Here is a 27,771-nt window from a genome sequence, read left to right on the forward strand (position 1 = left end):
TGGTATTGTACATGTCATAAGCTATAATTTAATACCAAACTTGACATATTTATGTAATTTATATTTTTTTATATTTTTACATCTGCAGCTACATAATATATTTAAAATGGGCGTGGTCAAAATGACGTTATTAAATAGTTTTTTTTTGGGCACTCCTTCTAGAATTGTTAGTTAGGTCCTAAAGAAGGTTTCTGCCAAGTTTGGTGCTTTTGTCACAAAGTGCATAAAAAAAGTGCTAAGCGACCTGACTATATTTGCATATCTCCAACCACTCAGACAGTGTGCTTGGTCATGAATTGACAATGGACAATTCTCCACTTGGTTCCTTGCACTTGCGTAAGACATCAACGTCACATTGAGAGGTATTGTTGTGCAACCAAAGAACAGTCCTGTCCCTTTTGTGACTGAACTGATAAACATTTCCTAAAACGGCTGGTTCCTCTGGTCTTTGGTATCTTTCCTGATTGTTGCGCCTCATTTTTTATTTCTTACTTTTTATTATCTGTGCTTGTGTGTAAAGTAATTTTATACGAATTTTTTTGTCATTCACATGCATTTCAGCCTTGTAATGGCAATGTTTTTTTATGTGCAATCTTTAAATAAATACACCGAGATATAATATCATTAATGCCAAATTGTTTCATGGTTAAACAACATGCATCTTAAATGTTTAATGCCATTTATGTGTGTCTAAATGTTTCTTGTTTTTTTCTTTTCAACCAGACACTATTATCCAAACCAAACATCCTGAACCAACTAATAGTGTCAATGTTCTTGATTTTAAACTTTTCAAAAGTATAAAAAACACATATTAACGCAAATAGCAGAAAAGAAAAACTTTATTGCTTACTATCAAAATATTACACAGAAATACATTGTTTCACCTGGGTAAAACGAAAAGCTTGGTACAGTAATACTTTGAAATCTAAACAAGCTTCAATTGGCTAATCAGCATTAAATGATCAGAAGGGTTAAATTCCTCTTGTATTATTGCATTTATTGAAGATAATGAATCTTTTAAAATATTTAGGCATAAAACATAAATTCCTATAACAAAACAAAGATTTAAAATAATCATAAATATGATTGGAATACGATAGAAGCATAAACAAAAATACATCCACCAATTTCTGCACATTTTCTTTTCTTTGGAATAAAAATATTTTTGTTTTTTTTGCACTAAGTTACCCAAATTACAAGTTTTAAAGGGTTTTATAAAATTGATAATTGTATAAAAAATGTTAAAAATTATGTAAAGAGTTACAATAGCAAGAGTGATGATTTTTCTAAAAACCGTACTACTACATTCTGAGCAGTTTGGTAGAAGACAGTCATTTTTGTCACCACCAGCTACACATATTCCGCAGCGGCAAGATGCATGCGGGCCACAGTCAAAATAACATGAACTTCCTGAGTAAGCATAATAAGATGATTTTGCACTTTTGAACAATGACCAGTAACGATTCCATAGAATTTGATTTTCAAACTGGTTTTTGTATTCACTACCAACACCTGCAAGTTGAGCGTTTAAAACCACTGCACAGTTATGACTTACTAGTATACGATCTGGTCTACTTTCAAATCCTGGTTCAGGCTAAATAAGAGAAATAATATCTTTATTTAAGATGTACCTGTATTGTCTCTCAAAAACATGAAAAAAGAAAAATAATAAAATCAGACTTCGAATAGGCCATTTTGTAGTTTTAACAAAGTTAATTATTTCCATAGGAAAAACGACTGAAAAAATAATGTTTTCACCTATAAAATGGCAAAATCAATCAAAAGCCCAATGGCTGGCAGCCAATTTGACTATTTTTTTGCTTTAAATTACATTTTATCTGATAAATACATTTTATTTTGATCTGAAGTGAATAAAAATTATGTGTCATTAAAATGGCATATTCTACAAAAAATGTTGAAAAAAATATTTTTTTTAGGGGGACAATATATCTTTAAATATTATGTCAATCTTAGAACATGTAAGATTTGGTTTGGCTGGTTGAGCGAGTGGCCGAGAATCATAATACGTAGCCAAGGGTTCAAGGGCACCCTCGCTCCATGGTCGACTCGAACGAGTCTTCTCGGATAAGGACTATTAAACCGTAGGTCTAGTGTACACATCTAGCTGATGTGCCCTTTATAAGAACTTAGTACATCTTTCAAGATTTTGCAGAAAAAATCAATTAAAACTAGAAAAAAGCAAATGTAAACGAAATTGTGTTTAGTGTTCTGTTTCGTTTAACAACAATGCAAATCAAAGCAATCGACGGTTTCACAACACACGGGCATATCTCACAAAAATTACGACGCTGTGCCCGAATTGGACTTATTTAAACAAAAATCTTATAGATCAGCGTTCCACAACCTTTTTGACTGCGACCCCGAATCTAAATCATGGAAATGTTCATGACTCTAAATCATATAGATAATGCAGTTAGGCATATAAAGATGAAAATATCGGGGCCGCGAGACGTAGACATGAGGACCTTTTCTATTTTCGTATCTGGGTGTATAATTATGTTGATTGTTAGAAGATTGAAACCAGACCCCAACCGATTGACTCAGTTTAGGACCATTCGGCCAACAAGATTTTAACACGGACAATCAGACCACAAACCTGCCACAAACGATCAAGTACAGATAATCGGGCCTAAAACCTTGTAAAGCCTGTTTAGGGCAATTGCTTTAGACTTTATTCACACAAAAAATCGAAAAAAGGTGTCAGTGTATGCGCAACATGCATATTTTCATCAACTGAATAAATTAATAATGAACTAGAAAGCCACTCCGAAAAAAAAAAATATATACATATAATTATTTGTGTGTGAATGCTGTTTGTGATTTAGGCTAATTTGATTACAAGCATGTATGCGAGTTTGGTGTAGTGGTTATGTAACAAGCCTTTCAATTAACAATAGCTTCAGCTGAACTAACAATAGAACAGCAACGCGAAAATCAAACGAGTGAAATTGAAAAGAAATAGGTTTTTTAAACTAGTCCCAAAAAAAAATGTGCACATTAAATCAAATTATGTTTTAAAATTACAAATCACAAATTATAACTCTTGCCTCTTGTACAAAAATTAAGTTTTTTGGACAAGTAGTTCTCAAGATTTTCAGTTAATTTTTACTTTAAGACTGCTCGCCGGATTTTGAAAAATTCTGTCCTATCTTTTAACACTAGCAGGTCTGAAAAGTATACTAAAAAGTGGTCCAGAATTGGGACCATGGTCCCAAAATTTAATGGAATGGTCCTTGACCACATATCTATCTGAATATTTTGGTAAAGATCTTGTAATTACTTTTTGAGTAATCCTGCTAACAAACAAACAGACAAACGAACACACGCGATCGATTACATATACCTCCTTGGCGGAGGTATAAATGCACAACTAATCAGAACTCAGGAATGTTCAATTCGCATGAATAATACTAGGTACTTGAACACAGGCTTTTACGTTCGGCCAACCATTATTTGTCTACGTCATAAAAGGGGATTCCCCACTTGCAGTTGACAACCAATTGTGCTCAGTCTTCCGTTTCCCATTATGTGTGTATAGTAGACCTACGCTAAAAGCACCAAAAGGGGACAGAAACTGTTAATTAAATCAAATCAGTTATAAGTGTGTATACGTGACCACATTTCGCGACCCGGTTTAAATTTGTTTCGCAACCCACAACAATAGGTAGCAGAATGGCGTCATAGATGGCCACCTGTGTTAATAAATTTTCGGCGGAAAAAGTATGTTTAATTTGCTGATCCCTAGCGCGCTACATATGATTAGTGTCATTTAGATTTTGACTTGTTTTGATGTTGTGCTCGTTTATTTTAATGTTTTGTTATGATGTATTGTGTGGCTCTCAATTTTTGATGTTATTTTATGCTTGTAATGTTACTTGTTTATTTAATAAAGATAGGTAGTAGTCGTGACTTGATTAGTGTTTCATTTATTACATCTCAACCATCTTGGTTCTCCTACATCAAGTGATGCCATGAGGCATTGCTCACTCAACTGTACACTAACTATAGAGGGCTCACTCTATACTTACAATATCATAGCCTTAACTATATGCTATCATTACATCTCCCTTTTTTTTTAAATTATAAAGTTAATTACTGTTCATCTAAATCTACTAACTAACAACACTCTAACAATATCTTTTCCTTTGTTCACAAAACAAAAACTATTACATCTTTCTTCTCTTACATATATATCCTAACAATCTTTATTTACAAAACCTCAACAGGCAAAAGCTCTTTCCTAACATACATACAGTACATTACATATAATGCTGTTTATGTTGTGCTCAGAGGTAGACTATTCTGGCACACAATTTAGGGGTTATTCTGCCCTTAGTTCACAAATCTAGTTTTATCAATTGTTTTCTGTTGCGTTTAGGGTAGCGACGTGTTTCTTGTGTGGTGTTTGGTTCTATTATATGTGATGTCTGTGAATCCTGCGAACTTGTTACTTTAATGATATCTCTGCGATTGCGTCTATAATATTTTCCATCGCTTTCAACTGTGTATGATCGTGGACTTTCTTGTCTCTCAACGATTGTTGCTGGTTTCCACTGACAATCTTTTCGCACATAAATTCTATCTCCAACTTTAAGTGTCTTTAGCGGTTTTGTTCCTTTGTCGTAATAGTTCTTTTGTTTTGCTTTGTTTTGTTTTAATTGTCTCATGTTGTTTGTTACTTTTGGTTTCAGCAGTTTCGTAGACGTTGGTAAATGTGTTTTTGTTCTACGGCCCATTAGCATTTGTACTGGTGATGGTAATCCATCTCTAGGTGTATTGCGGTAACTTAATAGCGCTAAATATGGATCTTGTTTATCTTCTCTCGCTTTTTTGAGTATCATTTTCGCGGTTTGAACTGCTTTTTCGGCTCTTCCATTTGCTTGCGGATAAAATGGGGATGCTGTTGTATGTTTAAAATCATACACTTTGCCAAAATTTTGAAATTCCATTGACGCAAATTGTGGTCCATTATCAGAAATTACTTCTTCTGGTATCCCATGTCTAGCAAATTGTTGCTTGCAAAATTTTATAACTGAGCTAGATTTCGTGCTTTTTAACATGTTTATTTCGAAATATCCTGAATAATAGTCTACGATTATTAGGTATTCCTCAGCTTCTAGTGTGAATAGGTCCATGCCCACTTTCTGCCATGGTCTTGATGGTATTTGATGGGCTACCATTGGTTCTTTTTGGTTTTTCATTCGGTGTTTTAGGCATATTTCACATTTTCCTACTGTGTCTGTCACTTGGGCATTTATTCCTGGCCAGAAGATTAAATCTCGTGCAAGTTTCTTTGTTTTTTCAATACCTTGGTGACTAGCATGCAATTTACTCAACATCAGTTTACGTTGTGTCGCTGGTATGATTAATCTGTTATTTTTGAATAGCATATCTCCTTCTACTAAGATTTCATCTCTATAATCCCAATATGGTTTAACATCTGGTTCTAGGATAGCTTTGTTCTCTGGCCATCCATTTATTACTACGTCCTTTAATTTACTTAAAGCTGTATCCTTTACTGTTTCATTCTTTATTTCTACTAGTCTTTCTTTTGTCATTTGTAGGTTGTTAATCATGTAAAGCGGAATGCTAAACTGTTCTGTTTCTATATCTGGTAGATGATTTCTACTCAATGCATCTGCTATATACAACTCTTTGCCTCTCTTATAAACTAGTTCCAGCTTGTATTTCTGTAGCTTTAATAACATTTTCTGTAGTCTTGGTGGTGTTAGTGCTAGTGCTTTTTTCATTATCGATTCTAAGGGTTTATGGTCGCTTTCTACGATAAATTCTTTGCCATACAAATATTGATGGAAACGCTCACATCCAAAAACTACAGCTGCTAATTCTTTCTCTATCTGTGCATATCTTGTTTGAGGCTCTGTAAACGCTTTTGATGCAAACGCTATCGGATGTCCATCTTGCAATAATACTGCGCCTATACCTGTGCTTGATGCGTCAACACTTACTGTCACCGGTTTCTCTACATCATAATATTGTAAAACTGGCGCCTCTGTTACTAAGCGCTGCAACTGTCCAAAACTAATATCATGTTCTGCTTGCCATTGCCACATAGTATTTTTCTCTAACAGTTGTCTTAATGGTTTGGTTACATTACTTAAATTTGGTATAAATTTACCAAGATAATTTATCATTCCAAGAAACTGTTGTAACTCTTTCTTATTATTAGGTTTGTGCATTTCTTGTACTGCTTTAACTTTTCTCTCATCTGTTTTTAAACCTTCAGATGTTAATGTGTGACCAATGTATTTTACTTCATCTAATCCAAATTTACATTTTTCTGGGTTTAATTTTAAATTTCTTTCTTTTGCTCGATTGAGAACTTTCTCAAGTCGTTCGTCATGTTGTTTCTTATCTATACCCCATACTAAAATATCATCCATTATGACTTCTGTACCTTCCAAATCTTCAAACATTTGGGTCATTACTCTTTGAAAAATCTCAGGGGCTGACTTAATACCAAAAGGTAATCTAGTGTATCTATACCTTCCATTAGGACTATTAAACGTACACAACCTTGAACTATCCTCATCTAACTGTATTTGCCAATACCCACTACTGGCATCTAAAGTGCTGAACACTTTTGCATTAGGTAGTTTAGTTATTACTTCTTCTATCGTTTTCATTGGGTAATGCTGTCTTTCAAGAGCGTCGTTCAAATTTTTTGGATCTATACATATACGTACACTATCTTTATTTTTTTTTTTAACTACTACCATACTGCTCACCCATTGGGTAGGGTCATTTTGTTTCACTATTACCCCTTTACTTTCCATATTATTCAACTCCTTTAATACTTTCTTTCTTATTGGAATAGGTACTGATCTTGGCGGATGAATTACCGGTTTTGCATCTTCTTTTACATGCAACTTTTGTACACCCCCAATACAACCTAAACCTTTAAATACATCGTATTTAGATTTCAAATCATTGTAGTCACTATTAGTTTCTATTCTTTCTACTCTCTTCACCAAGTTTAGTCTTTCACAAGCCTGCAGTCCCAATACAGGATGAACTGCTTTATTCATGACTTGGAACTCTAATTCATAGTATTTATGTTTGTTTTCACAGAGTAGTGTTACTTTACCAACTGGTCTTATCTTTTCACCAGAGTATGTTATAAGCCTTGCATTTGTTTTATTTACTGGAATCTTTAATTCTTGTACTATACTTTCTGTTATCACATTACACTGAGCTCCAGTATCAATTTTCAACTTTACTACCTTATGTTTGCTATCACGGTTATAGATCTTTAAATTTACAGACCATTCTTTGGTGTTATCTTTATTCTCTAATGTATCCATTAGGAACTCTTCATCACTATTTGTACTATCACTATCTATTTCTTCTAGTACTTCTATTTTTTTTTTCTTAGGCCTATATGGCTTTCTTTTATCTTTACTCCTACATTTTATAGCAAAATGATTATTTCTTCCACATGATTTACATTGTTTGCCATATGCTGGACAATTTTTATACTCATGAGTTTTACCACATTGCCTACAATCCCTTATAACACCAGTTTTATTGTATGAACTACTAGCAGCACTACTACTAGCTTTTTTGTACTTATATTCTGTTTTAAGCTTATTTATTTCACTCTCTTCTATCACTTCACTGTTGCCCGTTTTTGATGCATCTTTCATTACACATCTTTGTTTGCGGCTAATCTCTGCAGCTTGGCATATTTCTACTGCTTTCTGTAGCGTTAAATCATTTTCACGAAGTAACCTCTCTCTTACAGTATCACTTCGAATTCCTACTACTATTCTGTCCTTTATTAAGCTATCATGTAAATTATCAAATTCACACGTTCTTGCTTTACTTCTTAAATCAGTTATGAATTGATCAAACCCTTCACCTTCCTTTTGTATTCTTGTATTAAACTTATGCCTTTCATACGTTATGTTCCTTTGGGGCTCAAAATGTGCTTTAAATTTCTGAAGAATTACCTCTACATCTTCAGCATCTTCGTCAGCTGTAAATACAAATGTGTTGAATATGTCTAGTGCCTCCTCGCCTATTACATGCAATAGTGTACTACACTTTACCTTTGCTGGCTTTCTATCTAGGCCACTAGCTGTAATGTACAACCCAAAACGTTGACTCCATTTTCTCCATTCTTCTGCCATATTATTACTGACACTTACTTTCAAAGATTCTGGAGGTTTTAATCCATTCATTCTGACACCATGTAATGTTACTTGTTTATTTAATAAAGATAGGTAGTAGTCGTGACTTGATTAGTGTTTCATTTATTACATCTCAACCATCTTGGTTCTCCTACATCAAGTGATGCCATGAGGCATTGCTCACTCAACTGTACACTAACTATAGAGGGCTCACTCTATACTTACAATATCATAGCCTTAACTATATGCTATCATTACAATGCTATCTTTTTAAAACATTTTAAATATTTTAAGTACCTTTTAATAATGTAAAAATTGTCACAATTCAGTTTTTCTGTGAAGATGATTTTTAAAAATATACCATTATGAATGAATGAATGAATTTCTGGCCTACTAGTGGTTCCATATAATTAATTTGATGTGCGAGAATATCATTTCCATCTAGAGGTGGGTGAAGGGTCACTCAATCTCTCATTCTGGTAAAACAAACAAACAAATCCTAGATTCGCCCTTGGGTTACCCTGGTGTAATAATACACACACAGTGAGAGTGAGTGAGTGGCCGAGCGGTTAAGACAGCGGAACCGTAATCACGTAGCCATAACATCGGCAGGGGTTCGAGGCTCACTCACTCCATGGTTCTGTTGGTAGAACGAGTCTTCTCGGATAAGGACTATAAACCGTAGGTCCAGTGTACACAACTTGCTCGTGTGCACTTTAAAGAACCTAGTACATCTTTCGAGACGAGTAGGGGGTTACCCCGGTGTAGTAGTACATCACAGGCACTGATCACCAACTGGGCCCTCTGGGAGATCAGTCTTTGACTGAAGAGGTCACCCAGTATAAAGATAAAACAAACAAACAAAACAAAACACAGCCACTGACACACAGAGGCTACCCAGTATAAAGAATAAAATAAAATGGTTGAGGCAGTTCCTGTTAATAAGGACTTTATTCGGTAGTTAATCTAATCAGGTCCCATGGTTTAGTTTGATTGAAAAAAGACCTGCTGCTAATGAGGATTTGGAAAGAATGGAATTTAACTTACCATATTACTAAAAGTGTAACCTTTATCAGTAGGATAAGCTTGTGTCCACACATCAATGTAAGTTTCATCAATCTCCACTTGGTTGCGACGACCATGTTGGTGGAAGGTAGAGCATTTGTTTGTGATGGAAAACTTACCTGCTTTTAGGGCAAGTACCGGCCATTCGTAGTTAGTGTAGGTGTTGAAATCCCCTAATATTATTGAACAACTGGTTGAGTGTTCTAGAGAATTTATATAAAAATATATTAGTATACTATTATTCAACTAGATTTGAACTCTTCACTTTGACGAGTTAGTTATCCGCACGACAAACGCCACGTGCACGTTATACGTTGGAATGTTGCACACAGAAAAAAGATTATGGCATTATGACCTGAACTGAAGAACATGATATGTTGTTAGTGCTGAATTCTGTCTATTTTGTATCATATAGTATATTTAGCATAATCAACGTATAATCTGTATACATATTAGTATTACATACAGTGTAGAATAGGTGAAATTACGGGACACGCCATTTATTTATATTTTTAACATGGCGACGGTATCAAAATGAAACACTCAAGATAGCAATTTGGGAAGGAAATTATCTCAGGAACAACATATTAACATGTAGACAAAATTTGAATACGTAAAATATAGATGCGCGCTCGTTTAAATGTGATGAACTATTACGCAAAAGGTGAAAATATGATGTTTTTTATTCAACTGGCCATATGATGATGTCACAATATCTGATTGGCAAAATGTTCACATGAATTCGTATACAATCAAATAGCTTCCAGAAAACGTTTTAATCATGATTTTAACTTTTTATTCTGATGAGCTATAAAAGATTGAAATTTACTGTAAAGATGAAAATAAGGGACCCACGTTATTTATATTTTTAGACATGATGACGTCATAAAAATTAAAATATTTTTAACTCATGCAAAAGATAGTTGATTGACCTAGACAATATCAAAATCGGGGTGAAAATGGAAAAAGAATAAGAAGAGATGCGCTCTATTAAATGTGATGAGCTATGACGAAAGACACAAAAATTCTATATTTTATATTCACGTGGCCATACGATGATGTCACAATGTCCGGTTAGCCATATTAATGCATGATCCGATATCTACAACTCATCAACTTCCAGAATATGTAATAAAATTAACTTTCATAGTTTAGTTTAGAAATTATGACTGTTTAAAAAATGGCATAATTTTGACGTTTATTTTTTTTTATCAAAAACGAGCGCAAATTGGCCAATTCTATGTGCTCGTATGACATAATTTTAAGTCGAAATTGTTTAAAAGTCGGTAAAATTACTAGAAAAGGCTGGAAAAAATCACTCGAAAAAATGGTAAAAATTTGCGAGCGCGTGGGAATTTTTGACATGCTCAAAATGACATGAAACGCGTAGAAAGTTGATTAGAAATTGTTTTTTCGCATTTCTAAATTTTAAATGCGCGCACGTGTAAAACACAAAATTTTTTTCCACAGAATATAAATTAAACTTTAGCAAAGTTTAAATTTAAAATGTTATTTGGTTTTTGACCTAAATACGCGAAATTCATAAAATTGCGCGTAAGTCATGTTGCGCAATTGTAAACAAGCTCAAAATGTTCGCTGCACAACTTCATATGAATGACGATATGTTGAGAAAGTTACAAAATGTTATGTTTGCAAGTTTTACAGATACGCGTGACACAAAAATTACAGAAAAAAGATGATGATGATGATGATTTCGTACAATCACAAGGAGTTCCTGCAACTTCATTGCGGATAACTAATTATGTATTATGGTATTTCCCCCCCCCCCTCCAAAAAACCCCCAAAATTTAAAGATAAAAAAACACACTTTCAGTCTTCTGGTGGTCTGGCTTTTAAAATTAAACATTTTGGTTATGGTTTAATTTTGGTTTGAGAACAATTTTACAATTTTGAAATAGTCAAAATGGCCTACACTGTAAAGATATTGATTTTGCGCATATTTAATTTTCGAATGCGTGTGCGCACATAAACACTTTCTGTAAGATAAAAATGACTTATTCTTTTATTTTCTTAATTTCGGATAGAACATCCATACACAAATCATACAAAGGCCTAAATGCTTCCGAAGTTTTATAGAAACCCTCAGCACAAAAATGGTGGAAAGGCCCATTTACACTAGGGTGATGATTGACGATAAAGATAAATATGCATTTTTCATAACTAAAACAGAAGAATTTTAAAAAGTTTTCATCCTAGAACTATTGGATTATCATCTATGCTACCTTTGATGAAAATAATATTTCCACACGTTCAATCAAATGACGTCATGATTAGTAAGAGCAATATTACCATTACAATACAACGATTTTATTGTTTTTATTGATCATATCATTTCATTGGATTTTCACAAATATTATTTTTATCAAATACAGCATACATGATTATCCTAGGGGCGGATGCAGGGGGGTTGCCCCACTTGCCTGGGCAACACCCTTAATTTCATGCTAAATGTTTTTTCCAGTCACTAAAATAAAATTTAGATCCCATTTTATCATATACAGGTATAATAACCATTAACGTCATAGAAGTCCAGTTTTGGAAGAGCCTATAAATTATGTAAATTGACAGACTACAGCGTAAAATTAACCAGCATTACAATACCGCGCACAATTTACCGCCGGCTGTCTTTTGCGTATTTTTGTGTGTGGATATATTTCTGAACAAACTCAGAATGAATTTGCTTGTGTGTGTCGTGAGAAGGTATGAAACACACTGTGTTCAAGGAAAACCCCGTCATATGGGTCTTTGATTTGTCCATAATTATTGCATTTTTCCTGAGATTCCCCATAATTTAAGTATTTCCGTAGTACCCTATTTATCTTCATCTTATGTCTGTAATATTGGGACAAATTTTCGTAGAAATTACGAACATTCCTAACTTTGAAATAAAAGTGTTTATTTGCTTCTTTTTGCAAATTTTGATCATATTTTCTTTTCTGAAGTGCAGTTTAAGCAACACTGTTGTACAGTTTATAGTGGATAAATGAAAATGAATTTTGGAAATTGTGGTTTTACTAACTTATTGATCAAAATAATACAATTTAACGTTTTGCTTAATTTATAGCAGAAGCTTCATATTTTTTGTTTAACTTTTTTAATTTATTAATTGATAATAATAATTAATTTGTATGTATTGATTATAAATTTGCCCGAATTTATTAGCTTACCGGACGTACCTTGTCGGGTACCTCCTCTGACGTTTTACCGGCGAAAAATTTAGGCAGGATACGATGGTATTGCTGTTTGGTAGCCCGATATAGTGTCATTTCCGGCAAATTATAGGTGCCATTTATCATCTTAGCATACAATTCGCATACAAATAAACCTGAATGTTACTGGCTGTTTTGATGGTGAATCAAAAGAAGGGGAACTTCTCTTGGATTTTATTACACAATCGGCTTTTTTTAAGGAAACTGCTTCTAAATCGTTGTATAGCGATATCATTGCCTATTTAAAAAGTATAGTTTTGCCTGAAAGTTAGGCTAAGGATGGCAAAAGTTGGCTAAGATGTGACTCTGATGCGATTGTTATCACAAAGTATAACAGGCAGTGTTAAAAAGTGAAAACAGCTAAATTTATATCATAGTGTGACGGGCAGTTATTAATAAGTAATATAATTATATAATGCCTGTGTATACGGTACTCTTTAATAAATACAGGTACATGAAGATTTATACATCTTTCTTTTACTTCTACTAAACATTGATGTAACTTTTCCAAAAAAACGTTGGCGAAATGCCATGAAATTTGCATATTGCTAAAGTAGGTTAAAGTAATGTGGAAATGTATCGTAGGTATTGTGTTTAATCGTCGAGATAAAGTTGTAGGCCTATAAGTTGTAGGCCTATAAGTTGTAGGCCTATAAGTTGTAGGCCTATAAGTTGTAGGCCTATAAGTTGTAGGCCTATAACTGGTTTACCTTACGTGCGAGAGTACCATTTCCAGCCCTCTAAGGGTGTCATTTAACAAAATTTGATTCGCCACGGTCCTAGACTCGTGGGCAAGCCCCTTAAATAGTTCTGCAACTGCCCCTGATTATCCTATAGTTCTAGAACGAAACTGTTTTAATTTCTTTCGTTTTATCCAAGAAAAAATGTATGTTTATCTATTTATCGTCGATCGTTATCGCCCTAGTATAAATGGGCCTTAATGGTTGAAAAATCACAATAGGATATCCGCCATCAAGTACTGGTAACTAATAATTAATAAAACAACGAAACATTTAAAATAACAAACACCATAATGAAAACAATTCTTCTGGTTTCGATTCGTATAATGATATAAGTAGTTCTTTGATAGTAAACCAATAAACCTTACGTTGGCAAGACCAGTCGGCGTCATAACGCATCATAGCAACTGAAGAAGTCAAGCTGACAGCTAGACAAAACTGTCTTGCCAACGTAAGTTTTATTGGTTTACTATCAAAGAACTACTTATATCATTAAACAAACACCATGTTGCCATACGTTTTAGTTGATATAAAATCTGTGCTACATTGTCACACTGTTGGCTACGGTCAGATGACAAGTGTACTACCGAGACGGTAACTGATTTACCTCCTGATTGTACATTTGCATGTAAAACAACACGCTTATTACGATCAAGGCGAGATTTTTGGACCAATGACTGTAATGTGTGGCTGGTTATCGGAAGCCTACTGAGAATTCCCATGCCTGTAATTATCAAAAAAGAAAAAGAAAATTCTTTGAACTAGATGGTACACGCTCCCTAAAAAATCCTGTTTTAAAAGTACTAACCCAGGGTCTCTTTTAGATTTTACACTGTTTTGATGACCGTCTTTTGTTTTTATAAACAATTTCTTGAAATATGGCCATAGTCAGCGCTTGATTTCCATTTTCTGACCACAGCATTGTAATTTTTTTTAGTAATTTTCCTTTGATTTATAAAATAAAAAACAGAAATATTTGTACACAAACCTTCCATCTCCCATCCAATAGGAGCACCATACTTTGGGGGTATTACTTTTTGAACTGGTTGGTATAGCAACCATTTGTAAGTAGGTAACATGTGTTGAAGTTCATGCAACTGAGACCATGATGAACTTTGATGTGACCGTACCTCTTGAAAAGCAATGAAGTCAACATCTAACTGTAAAAGCTACAGTAATAAACAAAAATATAAAATGATTAGAATAAAAGTAACATTGGAATTGTAGCGTATTATATCATTTCTATTTATCATTAGGTTATATGCATTATCATGCATAATTATCTTGAGATGAATTTCATCTAGCTACTGTATGTCAATTTTTTAGAGAATATTCCTTATGACTAGGAAATCGATGTAATCTTTTCACGATGCGTGAAAAAAATCATGCAATTTAACATGAAATAATTTTTTTGTTGGTTTTTGAGATCAAAAGCGTGAATAAAAACATTTGTATAAAGGGATGGTGCCCTATAGATTACACCAACAATAATATTTTGATTGGATTGAATTTCAAGTTCTATAAACAGGGAGTTGCACAGGGAGGGGTCTAGGAAAAGATCAGTTCTTTCTTTCAACACATTGTTATTTCAAACCTACAACCTCATACTTCCACCAGCCAGCCCTAGTGTGTTTTGCGAAATGAAAGTAAAGGAATAACTTGAGATATTGGTTATGGATTATCATCTTTCAACCAGGTTTCCGAGACTGTAATTACATCGAAATCATAATTGACATTGCTTAAAAATAATTTGAAAGAATCAATATTATGAAGTGAACTTCTAGAATTATATACCGGTACACGAAAGAAAAGTTGTTCACGTGACTGAGCTCTCCAATTAAGTGGGTTAGTTGGTACTTATAATTGGGCTGAGTAGAGTTACAGTAGTAAATTGTTATCAGGGTCATGATCATATTTATCATAGTCTGCGTAAATGGTTGAAGATTAAATGATTTAATTGATCTTGGTTTTTTCAGTACAGTGTGGTTGATCGTTTGGAAAGAAAGTGACATATTACATACACAAATCTAAAACATAAAAAAAAACCAGATTAGGTGGGGACAAGTTAATGAGAAAAATAAATGTACCAAGTGGAAAACCAGAGATCAGTCTCCATAGCGATATAAGGGCCTAAACATTTTTTTGTCTTGAATAATGATAACAAAAAATTTAATAAGGAAAGTATTTAATAATTGAAAACAAATTAAAATTGGTCAATTTGTTTAGGCTCAAAATATCTTATTTATGTTGCAGAAATAAAAACAAGAAAAATTATTTAAGTAATTAATTTACGAAATTCAGAATAAGAAATTATAAATAAACAAGTTGAGGAAACACTTTATAAATAAGAGTTAAATGTTTTCAAAATCAGCAAAAGAATGAATTGGTTTCACAACTCCCCGGCCTTTAACTTGCAAACACTCTTCCATCTACCGACCATCCTGACCATATCCTACTATGCTCACTTGTTTTGCATAACAGATCGATGCGTTTACAGGTTAAATCTTCCAGTATAGATAGGCCAGAACCCTTTAGCTTCTTACGAGCCGTAATCACCATCCTAGGCTATTTTGATTTCCTTTCCTTTTTTTTCCCTGTGAGAACGATCAATGTTATCAGGAACCAACTTAAGCCTTAATTTATTTTCAGCTATGCCGATAATGATGTTCTCCTTGTTTTCGTTAGCCTCCTTTTTCACACCGAACACACAAAGACAATTTCTTCTAGAATGTTGTTCGAGATCGTCAGCTTGCTGATTTAAATTTTCTACCGGTCTAATTCATCCATAATGGAATGTTGCTCACGGTGATCAGCATACACTGATTTAAAGTTCTTGTTTACTTTACGATCAGGTTCTTTTACCATTTCTTTAAGGCTGTTATTATTTATTTATTTATTTTTATCGTATTAGTTTGATTAACAACCTGACTAAGTTTGTCATCTATGATAGATCGATTTATTGAGAGAATCTTGTATTTTAGTAGAATAAAGCATCTTTGAGAATAAGTTTTCAACTATGCTAGTTAATGGATCGCTCTCAAATAATTCAATCACTATTTGCCTGATCAGCTGTGCATGTCTAGTAACCCTTAGCGGGAAGTTCAACAGTGGATTCAGCCATTCCGATTCGTTGAGTTTATAGAATCACTTTATAATCAAATTAAAAACAATGCACCAAATAAAATAAAATTATAGCAAGCAACGTGTTCTAGTGGCATTTGAGGCCATTTTAATCAGATTTACAGTAGCCACTTTTTCCATTTTGTATAATACATAAATAAAATACTGCATGCATAAAACACTGCACGAGGTCCGATGCGATGACTGTGTCAATCAATTCTTTCAATTTAAAAAAATGAAGTTACCCTTTAAAGTTCCAAATATACAGAATTAGTATTACTGTATAGTATATAAACCAATGAAAAGTACCCGCATTCCCCGACGGGGGCTAGGCTCCCCAACAAGGATCCCCCGTAGCACCCCACCGCCATACTTTAATAACAACCATTTGATTTACTGGACATTTCATACAGCAATGTCATATGAGTGGTAGCCCCAAGAGGCCAAAAATGTAGTTTATTACTATTCCTTTAGTAGTATTTAGCATTGCTTGTACAGTATCAGTAGAAATAAATATTATGTATGGTTAAAACTGTGTACTCTGAATAAACTGGTGAAGGTGTTGTGTGTAAATATATAAATGAACAAATAAAATAAAAAAATACACAGACAAATAAACGAATCCAAATGTCTGTCGTGTTTTTCCCAAAATACACCCTAAATTTAAGAGTTTGTGTCCGAGTGCATCATCTAATTTCGACACTTTTTTTTCTCGGGCTACCCGAGTCTAGGACTTACTCATTTTCTCCTCCTCCATCTGGACACTATTGAGTAAAAAGTGCGATTTATAAAGTACTACTCCTCCCTTATTCGTTGTAGTATTGAGCTTGGATTTGGCATGAATATACTACAGGGATGCAGCCTTATGACGTCTCGAAGATGGTACAGTATAGCCGTATTTGGTAGCGAGGTTATTGACGTGTATGTGACGTCACATCCCGTATTATGATGTCATTACAGCTTCATTTGTTGTACCCCGAGTATCGCACATTCGTGTTTTTTAGTTAATTAATTTGTTATGTTGTTATATGCGGCTTCTTGGCGTAGTGGTTATCAAGTCTGCTTAACACGTAGAAGGTCCCCGGTTCGAGCCCGAGCGAAACCTTTTTTTTTAAAACTTTATGGTGAAAAGTACTGTATACGCAATATGATATACAGTATATCTTATTTTTATTATTTTTTTTAATACTTATTTTGTGTAATCGATAATTATCACTTTTAACATGTTTATTTTGCTTTGTGCTTATTACCATATTTATTTGTAATTTAAATGGATTAAAAAACTTTGTGTAACCCACATTTTTGGTGTAAGAGGTTTCGTAGTGTAGTGGTTATCAAGTCTGCTTAACACGCAAAAGGTCCCGCCGGTTCGAGCCCTGGCGAAAACTATTTTTCCTAAACTTTTTATGATGAAATATACTGTATACGTAATATGATATAAAGTATATCTCGTTCTATTATTCGGGGTACCCGAGTCTAAGACTCTCTATGATCTTTTCCTCTTCTTCTTCCATCCAGACAGTAAAAAGTGCAACTTATAAAGTACTACTCTTCCCTTATTCGTTGTAGTATTGAGCTGGGATTTGGCATGAATATACTACAGGGACATGTCCTTAATTCTATAGATTTTTATTCTACGGATTTTTTAATTTCAAACCGGATGCAGCCATATCACGTCTCGAAAATGGTACCGTATAGCCGTATTTGGTAGCGAGGTTATTGATGTGTATGTGATGTTACATCCGGTCTTATGATGTCATTATTTATTACAGCTACTGTATATTTGCTGTATCCCGAGTATTGCACATTCGTGCTTGTTGGTAAAATGTGCCGACTGATTGACAGACCATGCCCATTGTCAATTTCTGATGAGCACCCTAAATTATTATCAAAGCAGACAAGATCGCGCGGAGCATGAGTTACTGTTAGATCACAATTTACAAAAGTAGCAAATAGATAGGTAACAAATCTCCCACACAAAAAATAAATATCTCAAAACCATTAATGTAAAGAAATAAAAATGAACACACACAAACAGAACGATTCCAAATGGTTTGATATATTGTTAAACATACAATAAAACAATTTGTGTTTCCGCAGCAATGTGTTTTTCATTTGATTTTCTGTTCACAAAAGTTAGCAGAGCTTTCGGGCAACAATAGCCCTTCATCAGTACAAATCATTAGGCTCTAATATATGAAGGGCTAGTGTTGCCCGAAAGCTCTGCTAACTTTTCTGGCTGTTTTACTTTATCATTTTGATTAAGCTTTTAGCTTGATAATACGGTACCCACAGCATTGTCATTTTTCAGTAATTTGCTTTTGGTTTTATATATACAGTATAACAGGCTTAATACATACAATTACATTAAAACAACTTCAAAATTGTAGGAAGTCATTCAATCATAATATTTTAATCATCTAATTATATTTGCAACAAGTTTTACGTAAAATTATGTAATTAATGCCACTTTTATCAGAACGAAATGAAACAATACAGGCTACAGCTGATGGCTTAAAGACCCCTTCCCTGCAATTTTGGACGTTTTTTGGAAAATAATACATATATCACTTTAAAAACATTAAACCATGTCATTCCTTGTCTTAAATGTACGTTTTATGGTAAATTATGATAAAAAGTGAGAAACAATGTACTACCTAAGTAGCTCGCGGCGATCGACCTCTCGTGGACGGTCTTAGGCTAGCCTAGCTAGGCTTAGTTTTGTAGGCCTAGCTGGTAAACATCGATAACGTACGAACATCGTACGCTAGCTATATACCTAGCCTGACGTTGTATAGTTGCTGCATTAATTGTCTTTCTATTTTTGCCAGACTCCGTTGATACAAATTGGGGAAAACCCGGTATTTTCGCTGAAAAGTTAGGAGTCTTCCATTTGTTTTGGCTTCACGATCGATCGAAAAGTGGGCGAATTACAGGTGAAAAACAAAAATATCAATCCGCGCGCAATGCATTTTGGGATTTATAGCGGGCCGCTATAATTATTAGAATCGATTTATTTTTCACATTTTTAACCGTTTAAAGACGAAAAAAGTTATCGCAATAGGACCATATAGTATTATTTTTACATTAAATATAGTTTGTGATCTTAAATTAGATCTAAAAAACGTAGGGAATGGGGCTTTAATCTTCACGCAAGAATAAATTAAGCCCACCCTATCTATTTTCAAAAATTTGAATTTGGAGCATTATCGATTCTCATGTCTAATAACTTTTAAAATCAATCTCTCTCCCTATGTTTTGGAAGTTCAGTAAGTTTTGTATACCATTACGTCCACTCATACTCGGGTCAGAGAGTGGTTTTGCAAATCAAAAAATCACCAATAATCTCTATTGGTGCACCTACCTTATTTGCAACATACTGCTTTCGAACTTCCCAATTAAACATAACATTCCAAAGATTGTAAGTTGCTATGGTAACCCTTGATGCTTTGCAATTTACAATGACAAAGACACAAAAAAGTATAAAAATGTTTATTTTCTTCATCCATGGCATATCTATAAATCTAATGAAAAATTAATTTATTAGAAATTAAACTTTAAACAAACAAATTATTTTAATAACGGCAACAATTTTCAGAGGATATTTTTTATAGCATGAAATCTAATTTTATTTTGATACACTGTAGTATACTGTATTCAAAATGTTAAATACTATCAACTACCTGTTGGGGTGTCAAACAACAATAAATCATTTAAATATTCTTGTTATAATGTAAAAAAATAATCTTATAACTAGATTTAATTCGTCACTATGATGAATTATAGGTTTACATGCATAGATTTAAATAAAAATAATTGATTTTTAAAAGATACATTGATTGATTTTGTCAGAATCTTTATAATTATTTATAATTTGTGAAGATAGGATCTTGCTAACGCAAATACAATAGCCGGTATCATAATCCGATCAAAGATCCCTCTGAGTATAATATATAAACCACATTTGTTACATAATAATAAAGACATAAGTTACTAGATTTCATTATAAATCATGTGTATAATCATGGTATAATCTATACACTAAGAAATAAAATTGAACAAACAATATGAAAAAAAATGTTATTTCATTTCGTTTCTCAAGTTGAGACTCGATTTTGGTAGACAATTCTTGAAATCGCCTTTAATGTACTCGAATTTCATCGAAAATCAATTTTGAAAATTGTAAGCGCACCGTACCTACGCATAGCATTGCCATATGATGAAATATATGACCTGAAAATTATGAGTACCAAATTTGTTAACAATCAAAGTAAGAACACAAATGATCGATCTGCTGTTGTTCAATACTCATTGTTCTCCTATTAAAAGAACTATGGGCGTTCCATAGATAGTCTCGTTTGGTTTCAGTTTTTGTTGCTAAATTTATCGTTTTTTTAAACATAAATTTGGAAGATTTTTGCTATCAAAGTTGTGTTTTCATAATTACGACTTGGCCCTGAGACGATTCGGCACACTCTATTAAATTTATTGGCTTTGATATGCATTTTATAAGCATAAAATAAGCTTTTTTCCCCAAACTTTATTTTTAGAGAGACGATAGAATAAAGATGCAATAAAACAAACATTTTGAAAACAATTGTCGTATTCGATTGGGAACTTTCGTTGTCAACGTAAAGATTCGTTGAGTACTTTTGTAAATTTGTGCTCAACAGAAAGTCATTCGAATAGAAAACGTTGACAACGAAAGCTTTTTCGTTAAGAACAATCTCAACGCTCAAAATACTCCGTTAAAGAAGTACTCAACGGAAAAACTACTCAACGGTACACTCGAATACGACAATTGCCGAAAATTGTTTAGTCACGCGAACGATGTAAACAAGTTACGCCCTCTGTTGGCCGCTTGGCGAATGCACGAAATAAACAAGGTTTTCGAAGTAATAAATTGAATATAATAAAATTACGTTTTTTTAGTAATTTATTATACATATTATATCAACATTGTCAATATCAATAAATACGGATTGTTAAACACCTTTAAAAACTTGATAAATACCAAACAAAATTAATATGAATTTGGTCTAAAGTGAGACGTTTCGGCCCACAAAGTGGGATGCTTCGGCCCACTTTTGGGCCGAATCGTCCTGGACCCACTCGTCCGTACGGGTGTACCGCACTCGATCATGGGCTGGCTCATACCCATCATGGGCTGGCCCGTATCATGTTTAATACTATTTTAAGTATATTTATAGTACATTTAAACCCAGTTTTCAGATAATGATAATTATAATGGCAAAACCTACTGACCTAAAAAGTATAATAATAAATTATGTTAGCACAGCTTCGACCGTATTTAATTTGAATCGGTCTAAAAATCGGCATTCCGAATTTATTTTGAAATTGAGGGCGACAAACATAAAATGTACGAGTCGAGCTCGATCGAATAATATAGAGAGGTTTCGCAATCTTACGAATACGATAACGAAAACGGATACGTCACGCACACGTGTTCGTTTTCGTAAGCCATACAAAAATCTGTTTCGCATGGCAACGAAATATTGAGGCGCGTTCAAAATATGACTGCGGTAAATTTGAGCGAAGCGCGCGCAGGACAGCTTGATGCTTGGCTGCCTAGGCCTAGCGTAACATCAAAGCGAGTGAGGACTTTAAAAACTGCTATTTATCAAAATTGACTTGGCATTTTAGTAAATAGGGAGGTTTCGCAACCTTACAAATACGATAACGAAAACGGATACGTCATACATTTGTGAAACTTTTGAGCTGATGCCCATTTCATATTCGTAAAGCGTATTCGTGTTGACGAATATCACCAGTCATATTCGTAACTACTACAAACGAGTATAGTTTTTGATCTATTTTGCACATTTTGCATTTGAATTAGGAATGATTCATGATTATAATATAATTATAGATTTATTGAAAGTAATTTACTAATTAAAGTAATTTACTAAAATGCCAGGTAAATTTAGATAAATAGCAGTTTTTAAAGGAATGCAGTATTATTTCTTTTAAAATGTGTAGCATTGTAGATATAATTCATATAAAACGAAGTGCGGTAAAAATTTTTTGAAATTTATTGTTGTTTAGAGTAAAATCGATTTTGAAGTGTAGATTTTTCAAAAAAACCGCGGATTCTCTATGAGCCGCCATGTTTAACACGAAAACGAGGTTGTGACGTCATTGGTTTGACAGAGAAAATCATCCAACTGTGAGACTGCCCGTAGAGCGTGGATGCCTATATATACACAGAGCTAAATTAAGATGAATCACGGATTACAACCTTACCAATTAGAACCCAGAAGAAGAAGAAGAAGAAGAAGAGATGTGGAGGAAATAGAAGGTTTAGATAATATTGTCGCACATGAAGGAGAAGATATAGAATGGAGGAAAGTAAACAAGGAGGAATGGTGCCAATGCGGACGGTGTGAATTGATGGACACTGCTGTGGAATGCCTTTGTTGTCGGGAAATTGAAAATGTACGAGCGAAGATGAACATAGGATCAGAAAACGAAATGGCATGCATTTTAGACCATTTTGAATTCGAATTTGTATGTTTACATCCTGCAGTAATTAGAACTGCACTTGTTGCCCGGACAGACATTAGGCGAGACAGCATCGTTGACCCGATCCCGAACGAAACATTTCGCCTTCAGGCGTACAGGCAGTTCACCTACTGGGTGCATGACCGCCTTGGTAAAGCCGTACGACGAGTCATCCCAGCCTGCGTCGTAAACAAAATCAGAAAGGACTTTCCTAGCATTGATGGAAATTATGTTGGATTTAAAGAAGTCGAATAAATCGAATGGTATCAAGATGTTAATTCATAACATTTAATTATCGAATGCATCAAATAGTAACATTTTTTATAGCTAGGCTATGCCTACCTAGTTAGGCTAAATAAAAGCCATTTCCTTGATTATAAATTTTGTAATAGACATTATTAATATACTGTAACAAGAAAGAAGGGCGATTTATTTTAATTCACTTAACAAGGGTATGTAAATAAAAATTAAAAGCAACAAACAGTAACAAGTGTTTTCTGTTTATTATTTGTATGCAAGCATTGTATTAAAAGCTGTTCCAAAACAGGGAAGAATCAAATCCAATCAAAATGTAGTTATTTATCATCTGGCCGGCCAAATATGTGAAATATAATTCGCGAATATAATTAGACGTATTTTGCAGAAAGTTACTGAGCGTCATCTTACAGCAATTGCACAACAACACAATAATTATTATAATAAACATTTTTGCATCGGTAAAATTAGTTTATTCACTATTTTCAGAGAATTTCCTTCAATGCCTTTTTTTTATTAATTCAACCAAAAACTATACACTAATAATTGCATCAAGAAAATATTTAAGAAATTGTATTTATAGTAATATAATATGTAAGGTTTCATCTTTAGCAGTTTAAAAAGATTTTTTTACAAAACAAAATAAGCATAAATTAGCTTTGTTGGTTTTAATGTAAACACACTATGAAAGCAGAAACCTAGTTCTAAAATCTTCAATCGCATCTTCTTTCTCTGGTTTCTCAGAAGAAGCAATGTTTGTTGGAAGATCTGGTCTGTCTACATAACGTTGACCTAGAACTATAGCGCTATCTTCACGTCGGTCACACACCATTTCCATCAGTCTCTTTCTAAATTCGAAGGTTTTGTCTACATAAATTTTCTTCAATACCCACTGCTTCTTGCGTTTGGGAAATGCCAGTCCAAATCGAAGAGTGCCTGTTAGGAAATGCACATAATTATTCCTCATTGTAAATATGTCTTTATAGATTACTAATCAACAAATTAAAGAAGCTTTTATAAAACTACTTACCTTCCTCAGTAGTTGCTTGCTGTCTACCAACATTCTCATTGTGGTCCATAATTGCCAATTGATGACGGGCTCTCATGCCTTCATAGCTGAAGTGTTCCCTCTTTGGACAATATTTTAACAACATCCCATGAAAAACCTCTAGCGATCCTGTAAGAAGGTTAAGCATTAATTTTATTATAAAAATTGTTATATTATAGTGTTTATTATTGTATGTTAAAGAATGTAGTATAGCAGGGCTTCTTTTGCCTTTAATTTATTCGAATGATCCCAGAGCAAAAATAGTACATTTCATATATCTTTTTACATACATACCTGTGTGTTTAAAAAGTGCCATCTTGTGCATATCTTTTAGTAATTTAGTGTTCATAACAACACCCCGAAGTGCATCATGAGCATCGCTACCTGGTGTCAGCCATTCAATTTCATGCATGTCCTCCAATAGTGGGTCGTGACTGCACTTGTGGAATTTATCTGCACTAGCCCATTCATGGATGTTGCAGACGTGCTGTAGTAAAGAAAGCCACTTGTCCTTAAGGTCCTAAAAGTGAAATATAGTATAAACTATTAAATGAAAACTATTAACATAAATGAATGTTAACATAATAATCAATAAGAATGTACAACACATACTGTACTTCAATACAGTATACACAAACAAATCGTGATAAAAAAACAGCTTTAATATAACTTACAGCATAATCGCCATTGCAGGAAGCACAGCACCACCACAGATGATTTTTTATGGACGGTATCCAAAATCTAAGGTCTTCGCAACCTTTCTTCTTCGATTTTTCTCTAAGCTTCTTGGTGACGCTTTTAACAACATGAAAAATGTCAAACTCATGTTTTAATTCGGGGTAGTTCTTATTCATGTCACTTGCAATTTGGACATGTCTATCTGTAGTCACTCCCACGACATTTACATCTTCCTCTAGAAGGTAGTCAATTGCCCTTGTGAAACCGACTCGCTCCATATTTGTTGAAGCTTGGCCTGGCGCTTCCGATACTTGGACAAGCTCAAAATGAATAATGAGCTCACTATTCTCCTCCATCAGAGAATATCCCAAATACTTAGCACTATGGCCAGGCGTGTCACTGCGCCCATCCCCACCAACGAAAATATCTTGGTAGCGAAATGCATCTATCCATATACCATGGTTTTCATTGTACAGATCATTTATTACAGGGAAAAGGTAAGACCTCTGAATATTGTAAAAATGTTTTTCTGAAAGCATGTGTAGTTTCATAGTGGTTGCAATGTCAAACATTTTTTGGTATGTGCCACCTGAAAACAAAATCGATGCCGCTAACTCAAGGTTTCCCTTTGCCATGTTTCGCACAAGTGGTTGTGATTTCCACCTTCCTCTGTGATTGTTGTGGCATGTCCATTCAAATACAATCATTGTTCCCCGGTACAGTTTATGTATTTCTAATAGACTACCACACTCTTGGCATGTATTAAAAAGATGGTCCAATGACGACTCATAGACGAGGAAGACTCCATCACTCTTCTTTCTTTCAGCCGTATTAGTTTCAGAGTCACTATCAGAGCTGCTCGGTGAATATGAGCTATCAGAATCAACATCTGAAAAAGGCATGTTAGATAGAAAAAAATTATTTGATATTTTCAAGTACAAAAACCTCATCTTTTTTTTTAAAAACCATTCAAATCTTAGCTTTCTTGGTCATAAACAAATAAATGTATTGTAAATGTGCCCATAGTTTTGAGTTGCAGAACAAATAGTAAACATAAAAAGAATAAATAGTACCTTCATCACTGTCATTATCAGAATTATCTACTTCTGAATCTTCTTCTTCTGGAACTTGTGGTATGTTTTGTGGGATGCTGGCTGTACTTGAGGCCGATGGACATTTGCGAGTTTTGGCTACAGACTTGGGCTTTTTTTTAAACAGCTTCACATAACTATGATCATGCTGGATCTTTAGTGGATCTGCGAAAGTGTCTGTCTGGAATGTACAATTGTAATATTTTGATAAAAAATAGCATTTATATGTAACAATCATTGCATTCCATTATTTATTAAGAGCCTTATTTGTATACACTTACTTGTGTTGATGAGTTGACCTTAGTTACTTGTCCACATTTACACCCTTCCGAAAACAAAATCTCTGGCTGAATTACTTCTACCGAATCTCTTGGTATTGATGTTTCATCTAATTCCACTTGGCCCATATCCAAAACTTTCTGAAAATGAATGCATAAGTTAACCATAATCTGCATGTTAGACTTGATGAAGACATGAACAAAATACTCGATGTTACAAAAGCCAAGTGTAGCACCTGATGATCCAAGAGTAATTTTTATCACCTTAACTCAACTTCATTCATGAAACAGTAAAATGTTGAAATTTATTTTATATCTACATATTTTCATTTCGTTTTGTGGGAAGATGTTATTTTTTAACATAACTAATTAACACCACTAGGCCTAGCTTTAAAATTAAGGGCAATCAACTCAGAATACACAAGCCGTCTAGGCCTACTCCTACTACGGCAGTGCTGGCTAAAGCAGCTAGCCGCCTAGTTTAGTTAGAGGAGAAGAAAGAGAAGGGCCTCTCGCCTATCTATAGGCCTAACTAGAGCCTGTTTATAGTTTAATAAATACACAGTATTTTAATTATAATTATCAACAGAGCCGCGCATTATTATTTATATTTTGCTGTAGATTTTCGTAGCTTACCTTTTTAGGCCATCGCTTTTGTTCCATCAATTTTTGACGATCTTGTCTTCTTTTCGATGCTTCGCTGGCAGGTTTGATATGAGCAAGCTGTGTTGGTACAGCGTCCGGCTTTAATCATAATCGCCTTGTTGGTTTTCGACCGAGTGACACTTTCACAGAATTGTCTTCAAACATATCTTTCTCAAAATGTTCACTACACACTCGAGAATGTACATTTACATGAGGATTCTCTAACTTCAAAGATGCCACCCACTTACGAAGTAAATCTTTATTGTGCAAAGGCAATCGATGAAAGCTGACGTTAACTTTGTTGGTAGATTTCCTGTCTTTCCTACTTGATGCATTACTGCAACCGAAAGCCATACAAAATACCATAATTTTTGCTGGACGTACACGGTTACTACCGTTTAAATTAATAAATAAAAAATCAGCATACACTATAAAACGCAAAACTTTGAAGAAACGGGAAAAAAGCGAGAAATTACGGTGAAAATTAGCTGGACAAATACAGTCAACTGACACTACAGTGATATTCGCACGTGTACAAAGTATACGAAGATCCCGGATGAAGGGACTTCCGCCCCACCACCGATCGTAGCTTCCTGGTTTTTTTCCAAGATGGCGGAGCACCATTACCGTGGAACAAAAATAACTAAAAAATCGGATTTTTGCTATTGGTTTCAACTTTTTAATTTATCCTTTGTTTATTTTTATATACATTTTACTATATACACTAGTTTAAAAGAAATAATACTGGATTCCTTTAAAGTCCTCACTCGCTTTGATGTTACGCTAGGCCTAGTAGGCAGTCAAGCACCAAGCAACACATACATTCGCTTCGCTCAAATTTACCGCAGTCATATTTTGGAGGCGCCTCAATATTTCGTTGCCATGCGAAACAGATTTCTTTATGGCTTACGAAAACGAATACGTG

General features: G+C 34.1%; 3 protein-coding genes across 5 annotated transcripts; 1 reads left to right on the top strand and 2 right to left on the bottom strand.

Annotated features, from left to right (window-relative positions):
• Nucleotides 1-825: 825 nt before the first annotated feature.
• Nucleotides 826-21,684, bottom strand: LOC140059425 (uncharacterized). Of its 2 annotated transcripts, none has more exons than XM_072105334.1 (6): nt 21,595-21,684; nt 19,694-19,853; nt 14,198-14,378; nt 13,817-13,933; nt 9,222-9,442; nt 826-1,594 (listed from the first exon to the last, which is right to left on the bottom strand). In XM_072105334.1, exons 2-6 carry the CDS (start codon nt 19,841-19,843, stop codon nt 926-928), a joined length of 1,338 nt encoding a protein of 445 aa, XP_071961435.1. In that variant the 5' UTR covers nt 19,844-19,853; nt 21,595-21,684; the 3' UTR covers nt 826-925. The 2 variants fall into 2 exon arrangements, with proteins under 2 accessions (XP_071961435.1, XP_071961434.1); XM_072105333.1 differs by having other exon boundaries at nt 827-1,594; nt 13,727-13,933.
• Nucleotides 21,685-22,569: 885 nt separating this feature from the next.
• LOC140058150 (P2X purinoceptor 7-like) lies at nt 22,570-23,106 on the top strand. Its single transcript, XM_072103706.1, has one exon. The coding sequence runs from the start codon at nt 22,570-22,572 to the stop codon at nt 23,104-23,106; it is 537 nt and encodes a 178-aa protein (XP_071959807.1).
• A 186-nt stretch (nt 23,107-23,292) lies between these two features.
• LOC140059423 (uncharacterized) lies at nt 23,293-27,378 on the bottom strand. 2 transcript variants are annotated; one of them, XM_072105329.1, is made up of 7 exons: nt 26,838-27,378; nt 26,205-26,342; nt 25,906-26,104; nt 24,829-25,721; nt 24,449-24,674; nt 24,137-24,283; nt 23,293-24,042 (listed from the first exon to the last, which is right to left on the bottom strand). In XM_072105329.1, the coding sequence occupies exons 1-7, from the start codon at nt 26,862-26,864 to the stop codon at nt 23,789-23,791; spliced, it is 1,884 nt and encodes a 627-aa protein (XP_071961430.1). In that variant the 5' UTR covers nt 26,865-27,378; the 3' UTR covers nt 23,293-23,788. The 2 variants fall into 2 exon arrangements, with proteins under 2 accessions (XP_071961430.1, XP_071961431.1); XM_072105330.1 differs by having other exon boundaries at nt 26,205-26,338; nt 26,838-26,864.
• Between the last annotated feature and the right edge of the window lie 393 nt (nt 27,379-27,771).

Source organism: Antedon mediterranea, chromosome 9, assembly GCF_964355755.1.
Source record: "Antedon mediterranea chromosome 9, ecAntMedi1.1, whole genome shotgun sequence".
NCBI lineage: Eukaryota > Metazoa > Echinodermata > Crinoidea > Comatulida > Antedonidae > Antedon > Antedon mediterranea.

Excerpts from the sequence above, each read along its gene's own strand:
- LOC140059425 (XM_072105333.1), bottom strand. The coding sequence starts at position 19,843 with ATGCCATGGATGAAGAAAATAAACATTTTTATACTTTTTTGTGTCTTT. Across the intron at positions 13,934-14,197 it reads TATTGGATGGGAGATGGAAG|GCATGGGAATTCTCAGTAGG; the intron begins GTTTGTGTACAA and ends TGATAATTACAG. Across the intron at positions 1,595-9,221 it reads GTTACACTTTTAGTAATATG|CCTGAACCAGGATTTGAAAG; the intron begins GTAAGTTAAATT and ends TCTCTTATTTAG.
- LOC140058150 (XM_072103706.1), top strand. The coding sequence starts at position 22,570 with ATGAATCACGGATTACAACCTTACCAATTAGAACCCAGAAGAAGAAGA.
- LOC140059423 (XM_072105329.1), bottom strand. The coding sequence starts at position 26,864 with ATGGAACAAAAGCGATGGCCTAAAAAG. Across the intron at positions 26,343-26,837 it reads AAAAGCGATGGCCTAAAAAG|AAAGTTTTGGATATGGGCCA; the intron begins GTAAGCTACGAA and ends ATTCATTTTCAG. Across the intron at positions 26,105-26,204 it reads AGGTCAACTCATCAACACAA|ACAGACACTTTCGCAGATCC; the intron begins GTAAGTGTATAC and ends TGTACATTCCAG.